Consider the following 14,381-nt stretch of genomic DNA (forward strand, 5'->3'; position numbering starts at 1 on the left):
GTACACAAAACTACATTACAGGTTTGCTAAAGTGAGGTAATTGCTGAATTTGAGCCGATGGATAAATAAATGGAAGCAAGTCATTTGTATGAGGCTCAGGCATGTTGGAGATTATTAATGAAAGCGTCAGGCTCTGTGATTATGGATGAGTGGCCTCTGTCGAAGGAGCACAGGTTAACCAACACTGAGAGTCTCTACGGCCCTGATGAGATGGATGGCAGTCATTACTCTGCTTTATTTACAGGCATTTAATTAAACTGTGCTGTTACCTGTGTGGAGAGAGACTGGAGGACTGGGCACAGCTGGAAACCCTGGTCTGACAACACCTGCAAAACAATACAGAACGTAAGGCCTAGAGTACAATCTATAGGGTTTAAATAAATAAATAAATATAATTTCAAAATACAAAGTTCAGTATGTCACTTTATTTCAGATTTGTATTTTTTATTTAATTTGAAATATATTATAATATTATATTTATTTACCTGCAAACAATAGAGAGCGTAAAGCCTAGAGTACAAGCTACAGAGTTTAAATAAATAATTAGAATTTAAAAGCATAATGTTCAATATGTTAATTTATTTGAGTTATATTACATTATATTTATTTATTTAAATAAATATATAAATAGACATATATAATGCATAGACACACAGCTATGGAAAATATTAGGCAAGCATCTGAACATTTTCTGAAAATTACAATTATGTGTTTAAGCAAAAAATCCTATTTGTGTTTTAGTCTGTACTACTTAGTCTGAACTACTGACGTCTTTTTTTTATACAAATTTCTCAGACACTTTTATACAGCTAAAAGTGACATTTAAAGGCTTAACTAGGTTAATTAGGTTAACTAGGAAGGTTAGGGTAATTAGGCGAATTATTGTATAATGATGGTTTGTTCTGTAGACTATCGGGAAAAATATAGCTTAAAGGGGCTAATAATTTTGACCTTAAATTAGTTTCAAAAAAATTAAAAACTGCTTTTATTCTAGCCGAAATAAAACAAATAAGACTTTCTAAAGAAGAAAAAATATTAACAGACATACTGTGAAAATCTCCTTGCTCTGTTAAACATCATTTGGGAAATATTTAAAAAAGAATTGTTTTTAATATATACACACACACACACACACTATTTGATCTGAACTACCGATGTCTTTTTTTTTTTTGTTGACAAATTTCCAGTAAAATATATTTCTCTAATATATCAGAGCATTTTGTTTGTCAGACTACCACTGAATAACTCATTGAAAAATCAAAGTTATTCCATCAAATATAGATTTTTTTATATTGTCTGTTAAAAAAAATTAAACATTCTTAATTGAAATTTGCAAACAATTTTCTGTCATTTCATTTCAACTATCCAAGTGTTCATATCCCTGTCATTTCAGCCAGTTAAACCTTAACGAGAAATTACACACCATTAACTTCCCACTGATATTTAAGACTAACATCTCAGAGAAAACTCCTCTAGAAAATTACAGGCAAAGATTTGTGTCATGTCAAAATTGCTGTAATTACAAGAAGATTTTTAGTTTTCTGAGTGATTCTGAAGTTCATAACTATAGCAATGGTCATTATGTCAAAACAGTTACATGTAATACTTATTCACTATAATAAATGTAGTCTCTTTTTGCATAGTCTCAAAAAATTGGCATCTATGTATAGACCAGTGCTAAGTATGGTTGATGGCGTTATGGTTACTTTTACATGACGTCACAATAATAAAGTGGGAGTATATGGAGACTTTGTTGTTACTTCAAATTATGAGCTTCCAAGTTGTAATTGTGACTTTGCCGTGAACTGTTTACTAGTAGGAAACTCATAATTATGGCATTTGCAACATGACGTGACTGCAGTAAAGGCAAAAGAAGAGCTGTGTACTGAAGAGCTAGCTCAGCCAAAAATAAAAATCCAGTCATTATTTACTGCCCCTGCAGTTGTTCCTTTGCCCTTTCTTCTTTTTCAGTCCGAAATAAAATCAAGAAATTAGTGAAATGTTTTGCTTGAGCTCAATCATACATCGGCACTTATTAATGTCAAAAACTATCAATTAAATATTCTAAATTGTCTCATGTACAAGTGTTCTGAGGAGTTCTTTTGACATAACTACTGTGCTGTGTATAATTAGTATGTATATATAGATAAACATTTTCTTAAATATATGCATGCATGTTTGTATTTATATCTAGATAAAGAAGTATATATAAGTTTATGATACAAATTATATATAAATTGACATGTCTATGAAGCAAAATTGTTTTGCATAGTTTTGTTTCTATGTATATGTTAGTATCACATATACATAATAAATATATATAACACACACACATATATTATGTCAAAACAAACTTTTATTTTGGATGCGATTAATCTTTGCCCGGCACTAAAGATAATGTTTGTTGAAGAAATTTAATTAAACATTATTAATAAAGAAATCCCCAAGAAGCCTCTGTGTTTTGCCTATTTAAGGTTTTGTCAGTTTAGTGGCTAATTTGTATGAATTTAAACGGGTTCAGTCGTAAAAAAAAATAAAATAAAAAAAAAAAATATATTTTTTTTTTATTTTTTTTTTTAAAGAAGGTGTGGCACCAAGCCCCACCATCATTGAGGGATGAGCAAATCAGACTAAAATGTATGAATGAAATTGTACAAATTCATATGAATTAGACACCAAGTCAAAAAGTAATGAATTGCCCTGAGATACCTTTGGAAGTTCTGAAATCCTCAAGGTCAAAAAATATTTACATTAATCGCTAGGGTTGTTCTGATACCAATACTAGTATCGCAAATGCTCACCGATACGACAAAAATTCTGGCATCGGTATCAGAGAGTATTTGAAACCATAAAACATTCCAATACTATCTTATTCAATGAGACATATGCCCGGTAGCTTTGCTTAACAATGTCAGTTTTTCTCTTTTGAAAGAGGGTAACGCACTATTTTATTTAAAAATATTCAGGTTTCTTTTTTTATATCAATCATATTAATTTTTTATACTTCCTTATTTTTTGCACAGATTTTTATACGTTTATACAGTTAAATTTGAACAGACTTTTTTTTTTTTCAGTTTATGGTCTTTGATTTGTTTTAGTAGAATACAGTAAATAATCTTACTGTTGATAATTAAAATTTCAGACAATAAAATACTCTAGTTCACTGTATGCATTTGTTCATGTCTTATTAATGGATCTTATTTTATTAAAGTCTGAAACACACCATAAATTAATTGTCAATTTATAAAGTGCTACTAGTATACACAACTGTTTCTATAGATACACACTCCAGTTCAGTACTTGCTATCAGCCGATACCCTGAGCTCAGGTATCAGAATTGGTATCGGGAAGGGAAAAATGGTTTCAGAACATCCCTATTAATCAGATGAACATGAGCTGGGCTTTTTTTTTTTTTAACTTCTTTTGCAACAACATTATAACAGTGTGAGAATGAGTAAAGGAGGATTCAGTTTTCGTTTTTTATCTGAACTACCTCTTTAAGAGAGCTTTGCGGTGCTGTTCACTGTGACTCTGAGCAGGTAAACTCTCTCCGTCAGATAAGAGCTTGTAAAGAAGAAGGTGGTGTTTTTGGGTGGAGGCCAGCTTGCCCTTCTAACAGAAACACACACTTGCCTAATCAGCATTTCTCTCTATTCACAGCACACAATCTGCTCCAGATCACAGTCTCTCACCGACAAATGACAGCTGGCTCATTTAATAATATATCGATCCATCTTTTCCAGACCATTCATTGCTCTTAATGGCACCTGGAACAGATTCAATTAAAAACCCTATAAGAGAGAGAGGGAGCGCTAGCGTACCTCAGCTTGGTGGAACAAATCCGAAGTTGTCTTTAGCAGGCCTTCACCCCTTAATAACAGATGGCAAAACAGCAGAGAGTTAATGAAACATCCTTAGAAGATCCATAAAAGTGATTGTAGAGGTTGACAGCGGGCGCAGATTAACGACAGCATGGTTTTTGTCTTTCTGAACAGACATTTTTCATAAAGGTTAAGCTTTCCAGAACGCTGTACTTCATTTCCTGTGTAATATAACACTACTCTTAGCAATCTGATGGAGGGAAAATGAAGTTTCCGAAAAGCGTTACCTGGTGAAGAGGTACATGGAATAAGCCATGCTGGATATGATCTGACAGAGTCGCACCATCTCGTGGTCCTGCTCATCCCAGCGCTCCACCTCCGAATCCACATCTGAGGTGAGGAGACACAGCTCCAGACCCAGCTTAGCGATGGTGGTTTGCTCCTGGACAGATGGAGATGATTCAGATCATTTACATTGAGACAGAACTGATATACAGCCCTGGAAAAAATGTAAGAAACCACTTTTTGATTTGCTATTAATAGGAATTTATGCTCTTTTAAAAAGAGGGCGGAGCTACAAATGCCTGTGCATCAGCATAGTGGCAGATTCAAAAACAGGACTAACACTATCTCTGTAAAAAACTGAAAACGTTAAAAGAAGTGTCTCAAAAGAAGGTCAACTTTGGACTAGTGTTCATTTGTGCAACTTAAACTTGACATTTTTCCTCTTAGTTGCTGACATTATCTTTGGCAGGTATGGTGCGAAAACTATGACAGACGGATGACTGCTTCTCACTCAGGGCTGTTCATTCTACTGAGGGAAAGATCGTCGCTAATGAGCGAGGCTTTGCACCTTTGATGACGTACAAAGGGAGAATGTCAATCAAAGTGTTTCTGTAGTCTGTTTTTGAGAAGTTTGTTCATAAAAAATAGAATTAATTAATTTTTACCATTAGAGGCTGGCTGTATTCACACACTGTTGCCACACAACTTTGTTGAAACCCCTTATAAATGTGATTTTTGCATAATTGGTCCCCTTTAAGTGTTTAAAATATTTATTTGTGTTTTATTATACCTTTAAGAAGATCCATGGAGTTTTAAATATGTATGTATACATAAACATACAAATATGTTTTAAATGCTCTAGTCTTGTCACATAAAATGAGTGTGTGTTTTCTGAGGACGTAGATTAAACCTCATTGCATGTGGGTTTTTATTTCATCTCTTTTTTTAATAATTATGTTTATTGGATTTTCACAATAATACAGACATTACAGTACAACTTCAAAAGACACGCAAAGGAAAATGTCAACACAAAACAATGGAGAGGAAAAAAAAGGAAAAAGCTCAGATTATTTATAAAACTGGACTGCCTCAAATAAAAAAGATAAGAAAATGGGCTGAAAACATTTCTTATTTTTCAGATAATAATACAGTTACAATACATATTCCTTTTAGCATGATAGGGCAAAGACCAGGTTCTAAATAATGTAAATATGTAGTCCAAACTTTTTGTGTGTAAAACATGGGTAAGATGTTCCAGGGGAATTAACTCAAAAATTATCTTGTGCCAACTTTCAAGTGATAGAGATTTATCCTTAATCTAATTAAGCAAAATATAATATAATACAATATAATATAAATTATCAGGTCAAAATCCAGCTGCCTGTTAGAGATGTTTTCAGTTTCCCCCAGCACCAAAGACCAAAACCTTTGCAGTCTGTTACATGACCATATACAATGGGTTTAAGTACCTATATCAGTTTTACTTTTTAAACACTTAAGAGAATTAGAAGGGTTACATAGATGTCTGCGGTTAGGGAAGTTATGGAGTCTATGTATTATTTTATATTGTATTTCTCTTGTACGTGTACAAACACATATTTTCTTAACATTCCCACAGACCCCATCTTTCTCGATGATAAAAATAATAACTTCTCAATAGAAGATATCTCACAATTTTCAATAAGTGTTGTGCTGTTAGTGATATAATGTTTCAATTGAAGGAAACAAAAAAAAATCATGTTTCACTAATTGGTACTTCTATTGTTTCTCTTTCTAAATACATTGAGATTTATAAGAACAGACTATAAATGGCAAGAAAAAAAATCTCTGACACAGTCTTATAAATATAAGTTTGTAAGGTTTGGGGAAATAATGAGTAAATAATGACTATTTTCATTTTGGTGTGAACTTCCAGCGAAATGAAAGTAAATATTTTTTTCTAAACAGAATTTATTGCACAAAAAAAAGATAATAGATTTATTTAAAAAACAACAACATATACAATTACATAAATATGAACAAACTCTTAAAATCACGGAGTTATGATTAAAAAAATTTTTATTATTCTAAATAAATTTGCTTATCAGCTATTTATTTTTTGCTAATTAAATCTTAGGGCTCTATTTTAGTGCTCTAGGCACAAAGTCTAAATCTCATGGTACAAAAGCATTAAGGACAAGTCCGAAACTACTTTTGCTATTTTAAGGAAAGAAAAATACACTCTGCGAAGCAGTGCATGCTCTAACAGGGTTGTGTTTACTCTCCTAATGAGTTATGGGTTTGTTTTGAGCATATAGTGCATTAAACCAATCAGAGTCTCATCTCCCATTCCCTTTAAGAGTTGTCTCACACCATGAACATTTGCCATTTACATGGCGACTTTGTAAATGGAAAAATTGAACGCTTCACTAGCGAGAAAACAGTTTAACAGGTCAATCTGCAGCGCGAGGATAACGAATGAGCCTTCTCCATTCGGCCTCTTTTTCTTTCTCATTTACTTTCGTGAATAAAAAATAATAAGTTGTACACACTCCACTGAAGACATCCGTTACCCCACATATTTCAAGAGTTCCCACTTAGATATGCTTGGCGTTTAAAGCAGGTTTGGCATGCTGTCCCGGGAGAGAACCCTGAGCTCGGAGATATTTGAGCCCAGGGCTCCCGCCCAGTCAATAAGCATATCAGGAGATCCGAGATCAGGTAGGTCTCGAGAGCTCCCCCTTTAAAAAAGGGAGGAAAAGGAGTAGATGGGGTGGAAGAGGGGATTCTTCCAAATGAATAATAGGAAGAAAATTATCCATTTATAGTAAACTAGGATCACTCTGATTGGATTATTACTGATTACAGATGAGCGGCCAGTCGTGCTCAATCATATCACGTGCTCCTCTCGAAATTAGTTTATGAAACTTTACTTAATTTCGTTTGTGGCATGGAAGGCATGGAGGTAGTGGATTTTATATTTATGTAGAAAATAATATATTTTTAAACATTTTAATACATTTTTTATATGTAAAGATAGTTGTGTATTGCTGTACATCCTGTATGTACTAAGCAATAGTTAAGCGTTTGGACCTGCATAGGCGCATAACGTTTTGCGCTGGACTTTAGACCAGCTTTCAGTTTAACACTTTCAGCTATCACCTTAACACACCTCCTTTCTAGACCAGCACACCCATGAGTCCACAAAGTGGTGCAAATGGATTTGCTATTTAAACAATGTGGCTCAAAACGTGAAAAATGAGGGTTGCGCTGGTCTGAAAATAACAACAAATCGCTCCATACACATCTGGCACCTTATTGCACGATAGGGCCCTTAATCTTCTATTGTAGATTATGTTTTGTCAAGTCCAGGTTATTATAGATTTCTTGAAAGTGATTTGGTTTTAGGATTTTGTGGAATGGCAAATATAAAAATGAAAATGCAAATACATATTTAATTTTCAACAAAAAAATGACAAATAAGAACAAAAATGATGATTTAAAAAGTGACAAATAATAATTATTATTACTCAAATATACTGTCACACATCATTTTATTATGAGTACCTCAGCATCAAGCTTGGCAGCCTTGACTGTCTTCAGGTTAGCAGAGTGTTTCTAGAAAAAAGATAAATCAGTAAATATAACGACGCAAATAATATGGTAAATGAAATTTATAATAAAATCAGAATTCCTCATGACACTCACCCCTGGCCTTGGTAAAGACAAATATGTTTTCTTATCACCTAAAATAGAGAAAACCATTTTACTTAACATCAACAATATTTCAATTTACAAGCTTGCTTTGTCCAGCCTAAAAACAAATGGCTTCAGATGATAATGAGGATGAACAGAAACAAAGGCAGGATCTTGGATGATGACACTTGGTTTCTGGGAAAAATCTGGACTGGCGCTGTTGATGACCGAGAGCCTCTCATCTGGAACAAAAACATTTCCCTGGGCACCGGATTTCTGTCATGTTACTGATGCCTTTTCCCTCAGACTGACAAATATCGCTGCCACATAAAGCTCTTTATGCATTGCTGTGAGAAAACACACTTTCACCCGGAAAAGTCCACATCGCTCAAACACATCCTTGAGCCCAAATACAGATGAGCGAATGGTTTTTTCAAAGACTTGTAATCTTCGTGGGACTGTCGAAACGCACCCCTAACCTTGCCTACAGAGATTTACCCAGCTTCTATTCAATTACCTCATGTGAGGGATGTGAATGTGGTGTAAATGTCAAAGCTGCACATCTTTAGTGGCTGGAAAAAAAGATAGCAATCTGGCCATGAAGAGAAAGACCTTTTGAAACCGTTATCGCTGCCCTGCATGAACAAATATATTTTGTTCACATGATTACATAGTGTATACACGATACAGCTGAAATATTCATTAGTGATGGTACTGTATTTCACAATGCAATTATTGTTTTTGTAATGTTGGGTCATAAATATAAACCCCTATTGAACATTGCTGCTTTTAATTGGTAAATTGATTCATGTACAGTTGGAGTCAAAATGATTAGCCCTTCTCTGATTTTTTTTTTCTTTTTCAAATATTTCCCAAATGATGTTCAACAGAAGATTTTTTAAAATAATATTTCCTTTAATATTTTTTCTTCTGGGGAAAGTTTTATTTGTTTTATTGCATCGAAGAATAAAATAAAAGCAGAATAAAAGCAGTTTTTAATTTTTTCTAAAAGTCAATATTATGGGTCATATTATAGGTCAAACCCCCTTAAGCATTTTTTACCCCAATTACCCTAATTACCCCAACTTGCCTAATCACCTAAATTCAATGGACCTTTTTATCACTGCGGACCGGTCATTGTTTGACAATTTTACAGCGGACAAAGTAAAAGATGGTTCAGACTCAGACAATAAATAAAACGGAAATAATTAATGATATCTTCTGCGACCCGGTACCGGTCCATGACCTGGTGGTTGAGAACCACTGCCCTAATTAACCCAGTTAAGCCTTTAAATCGCATTAAACTGAATACTAGTATCTTGAAAAATATCTAGTCAAATATTATTTACTGTCATCATGGCAAAGATAAAAGAAATCAGTTATTTGAAATGAGTTAATAAAACTATTATGTTTAGAAATGTGTTGAAAAAATTTTTTTCCGTTAAACAGAAATTGAGGAAAAATATATACAGGTGGGCTAATAATTATGACTTCAACTGTATATGGCAGGACAAATATTAAAACATAGTTAAACATTTAAGATTAAGCCTTTAAAAACGTAACCTTTGAAGACTTAATTAGCATAAATAAATTTACATCTAAATATATAAACAAATATTTGATGAAACTTCAAGAAAGCAGCAGCAACGTAAGAGCAAAAAATGGGTTAACCCTTACTGTGTGTACTGTTGGAGATGTTTTCATCCACTCTGGGGTGATTTTGAGTCTTAAATTGGCCTCAACCTTTTCTGTGTTTTAGCTAGTGCAGTATTTCTCAACCACATTCCTGGAGGACCACAAACATTGTATGTTTTGGATGTCTCCTTTGTCTGTACCAGCCATTGCAGGTCTTTTAGTCTCTGCTAATGAGCTGATCAGTAAACATTTTAAAATTTTCTACCAAAAAAATTTACCTTTGGGAGTCAATGTATTCAAGTTTACTGATTCTTTTATTTTATTGGGACCAAGATGTCTTGCTGACATGATAATTTTGATTACAGGAGTATATATTGTTCTATTCTAAATGCATATTGCTGATGATGTAAGTGAGTTCATACAGTATGTTGGTCTGAAAGAGGGAGATGTTGGAGTTTGTAATCATAAAAGTTGGCCTTAAATCTGATGTGATGACTAAACCTGACTGATGTACCTCTGCGGCCCTCAAACACATCATTGATCTCCTTCAGTAGGATCGCCATGTCGCAGAGCTGGGACTCCCAGGCCTCACAAAACACATCCAGGTTCTCTTTGGCTATCTTGCTGGTGGGGTGCAGAGCAAGAGTCTGTGCCGCTGAGATGATCTGACAGGAGAAATTTGAGAGATTCATGATTTTAATTAATTAGACAAGCTTTTGAAAAGTCCAGGAAAAAAAAAAATCTGAAAATAAGATGGAATTTAGTGGGGGGTTGGGGATCAAAATCAAAAATCAAATAAAAGCAAATTTCACAGGGGTCAATTAATGCTGATCTTATGAACTGAATCATGAACATATGACAATATGAACACTAAAAAGTTTCAAACGTCATATCAATGGTATATTGTAACTTCTATTCATCAATATATCATAAAAAATGTATAAAAGTTTCGATTAAAAATATTAAGCAGCATAACCGTTTACAACATTGCATAAATAAAGAAACATTTCTAAAGCATCATGTAAAACTGATGAGTTATGGCAACTCAAAACTTATTCAACTAATTACATCCATAAATTACATATATATATTTTTAATTCAAATAGTAAACGTTTCTTTTAAAGAGAACCTATTTTACCCCTTTTTTAAGATTTAAGATAAGTCTTTTGTGTCTCCAGAATGTGTCTAAAAAGTTTCAGCTCAAAACACCCATCAGATTATTTATTATACCTTTCAGAATGTTAAAATGTTCTGCTCTGAACACAGTGTAGCTGTTTTTGTTGCCTGTGCCTTTAGAGCTAGTTCTCCCCGCCCGCTGTTCCCACATGCCTGTCAGAGTGTGCTTAATCTCCGCCATGGCTGCGTCAGATAAACAGCACAGTGACAGACATGATCTCACATAACGTTTGTGATCTCACGTAACGTTTGTGAGAAATACTACAGTAAGAATTTCCCAATGATTATTTGATTTATTTGTTGTGGAGATAATTCAAGCCTTTCGATGAGTCACACACAATGTCATTACAAAGTTCACGCACACACAGATACACACACTGCGCGTGCATTTAACTTTGCACTGTTTTTGCACCCAAATGTGACAGGATACACGTTAATATCCACTGCTGTATGGATATCCATTATGTTAATGTACAAAATAAACCTGATTTAACGTCCACAAAATGGGATTGAAGCGTCTTCTTTCATAATTGTACTGACACCATGCGGCTGTGGTGATAAAGACAGTAACATCACTGTAATTCATTACCATGCACTGTTTTAAAAATGTTTTAAATTTGTAAAACTCAATCTTGATCACATCTGATGATGATTGATGATCACAGAGAGTTTAACGGATCTTTTAATCCCAGTTGCTTTGCATACGTCCTGTCTTGTAGATATGATTATACGCGTTATTACCAAGAGGCAACCTCCCGCTCTCCCTCGTGAAGCAAATACAGAATTAACTGAAACTGCAATTCATCGAAATTCCGCCAGTCCTGGCTCCATAATGGAGTAAATTTCTATTGACCCCACTGTTAAAACGGCCAACTTTACAGCAGAATATACGGTGTTTACAGCCTGATACAAAGAACGATTTTGATTCATATAGCTAATATTAACCTTCATGACAACTGTGAGGGGGTGAATTTTTTTTTTTTATAACTCATCCATTTCGTTTATATTAGGTTATATTAAGTCTGCATAATTAAGGGCGTGGCCACTTGAGTGACAGCTAGGTCTTGCTGGTCGCCGTCACTTCACCTCAGCTGATTCTGGCTGATTAGCCGCTGATCTCGGCATATACATCGTATTTTTGTTTTGTTTTATGTGGCTTTACACAGTCATTTGCTTTTTGGAATTATTTTCTTCAATTATCAGACGATATGGCATGCTGTGTGCACATAACTGTGCTCACAAACCATTCACGTGGCCTCCATTTCCAAGGTGAGTGAAATTATATACTTACATGCCATCTCTATAAATGCATTTATTTTATTTCCCTGCTGAAAAATCCAGCTTAAACCAGCCTAGGCTAGAAAATGGAAAATGACCAGCTAAATCCAGCTAAAACCAGCTTGACTAGCCTGGTTTAAGCTTGACATAGCTGGTTTTGGCTGGGCTCCCAGCTTGTCTAGGCTGGTCAATCTGGTTTAGCTGGTCATTTTCCAGCCGAGACCAGGCTTGAAATGGCTGGAAACCTGCCTGGAAATGGCCAAAAACCCTCTAAAACCAGGCTGGTCGACAAGCTAAAACCAGCCTAGGCTGGTTTTTAAGCATTTTTTTTCTATAGGGTTAAGATCATTTATCACTTATATTTTTCTTTAGACCAGTAATGCACTCCCGAATCTGATAAATTGATTAGCTGTAGGCAACAGAACAGTCATCTGAAATGTTGTCATACAGTTTTATGCCTGGATTTCATAAATAGCCTTGCATTTACTAACACAGACTATATTTGAAATGTTTGGAAGTAATTTGCGTTTTCCTCTTGTAGAAAAACATCATAAGAACAATGTTTAGTGACTTAATTATAACAGTGTGTTTAAAGTCTAAACACTTCATTAATATAGTGTACAACCAAGCACACGTGGCCAGAACACAAACGAGTCGTAGGTAATGAAGTATTAAGTTTCTACCAAAGAAAAGCCTGTCTAAGCAAAATGCTAGCAGGCATCTGAAGCTCCGCTCACGCTCCACCTCTTTGCCCTTGTTTGGTATCCCCCGGTCTGTACGATGACGTGTGAACAAAATGGCGACGGTTGGCTACGCCTACTTGTAGCTTCTTTTGCATTCTTCAGAAACCTATGGGTGACGTCACGCATACTAAATCAATATCTTGTACAGTCTATGGTTACTATGGAGACATGTTAATACTTGGCTTTTACTCAATTCGGTGGGAGGGGAAACCGCACTCCTACGTCACGCTGCGGTGTTCCTCAAAATAGGAGGGATTAGGATCCTATTTTAACACAAGTAATTAAAAAAAAGACTTATTTTGTTTCTATCACCCCAATATGACTGTGGACACACCATACCTACACACAGTTCTGTTCAAACAGGGTTTTTTTTTTTACAAATAAATTCAGGCTTGGTGAGCATTTCCTTCACTGACCCCTAACTCTTTTGAACTGTAGTGTGATTTTTAAATGCATAAAACGACTCCTGTGCAGCATCTGAATATCAATATTCATCGCTGGTTCCTCTCCAGCGTCCCACAGTATAAATGAACATCTAACTCTGTCGGCAACTGCATAATTATGATTTACAGCTTAGTGGTAGGACGTTTCAAAAACACAAACACAGTGAAGCAGAGCTGGTCTCTGCTGAGGGTGTAGATTCAGCAGCCAATTACCTGTGGCTTTCGGAATTACTGATAAAGCGGCTCATTATCATGCATCCCTGAAGCTTACACTCTCCTGCTGCGCTCTTATTGGCTGTCTGATCTTTAGGCCTCATCATGATTGGCTGCTGAGGTGAGGTCGCCCTCTCTAATAACACTCATTCCTGTGCGCAATCACATATGCTAATGAGGCATGCTGATGAAATACATTCTGCCAATTTGACCTTTTCTTTGTCATTTTATTTGATGACCAGTGTTGAAAACGAACAAGACTTAAAGAGCAGAGATGATTTTGATCCTTTCAGCTCTGAGTGTGCGCTGAGTGTGCATTTTAATTGCAGATTCGTACTATTTCATGCCTGCTTATGTGTGCCTTTTTCTGTGAAATCAACAACAAGCGCATAAAATGTGTCAAATAAGCATTGGTGATTTTTGAGAAATAAGCACTGGCTGTAGCAAATAACAACGCTGTTCATTCATTAACAAAATCTATGTTGTGTAGATCACTAAAAAGTACTGAAAAAAATGTTCTCAAGCTAAAGATGCCAGAATCCTACTGTTACAGGAGACAAGCTGTTTTTGTTTACCTGTGGACCAATGACACGAAAGGTTTCCTCAGCGTGAATGCAGGTGATCTCCAGCGGCTCAGTCCCCGAGACGTGGCAGAGCAAACGACAAGTCTGAAAACAGAAGAAATGCCACACATACACTGAATTTATACAGAGGGAAATAAAACACGGGTCAGTTGATTACACAATACAACTGTTGTTAACTGAACTGCAATGCATACAATTGAAGTCAAAATGATTAGGCCTCATGTGAACTATTTATTCTTTTTCAAATATTTCCCAAACAATGTTCAACAAAGCAAGGATTATTTCCACAATACTTCCTATAATATTTTATCTTCTGGAGAAAGTCTCATTTGTTTTATTTCGGATAGAAAAAAAGGAGTTTTAAATTTCTTTAAAAGCATTTTAATCAGATGATCAAATATATTAATCATATATGATTTACTGTCATCATGGCAAGGATAAAATAAATCAGTTATTAGAAATGAGTTATTAAAACTATTATGTTTAGAAATGTGTAGAAAAAATCTTCTCTCCGTCAAAACAGAAATT

At 34.9% G+C, this 14,381-nt stretch overlaps 1 protein-coding gene across 1 annotated transcript in view; it reads right to left on the reverse strand.

Moving 5' to 3' along the window:
* ctnnal1 (catenin (cadherin-associated protein), alpha-like 1) overlaps window positions 1–14,381 on the reverse strand; it is a 144,664-nt gene that overhangs the window by 8,047 nt on the left and 122,236 nt on the right. The window contains exons 10-16 of the mRNA XM_056479946.1: window positions 13,845–13,937; window positions 9,931–10,081; window positions 7,794–7,831; window positions 7,653–7,703; window positions 4,109–4,263; window positions 3,822–3,870; window positions 270–326 (exon numbers count right to left, since the gene is read on the reverse strand). Coding sequence (XP_056335921.1) covers window positions 270–326; window positions 3,822–3,870; window positions 4,109–4,263; window positions 7,653–7,703; window positions 7,794–7,831; window positions 9,931–10,081; window positions 13,845–13,937 — 594 coding nt within the window. The remainder of the gene's footprint in view (window positions 1–269; window positions 327–3,821; window positions 3,871–4,108; window positions 4,264–7,652; window positions 7,704–7,793; window positions 7,832–9,930; window positions 10,082–13,844; window positions 13,938–14,381) is intronic.

This window comes from Danio aesculapii, chromosome 19, assembly GCF_903798145.1.
Source record: "Danio aesculapii chromosome 19, fDanAes4.1, whole genome shotgun sequence".
Classification (NCBI taxonomy): domain Eukaryota; kingdom Metazoa; phylum Chordata; class Actinopteri; order Cypriniformes; family Danionidae; genus Danio; species Danio aesculapii.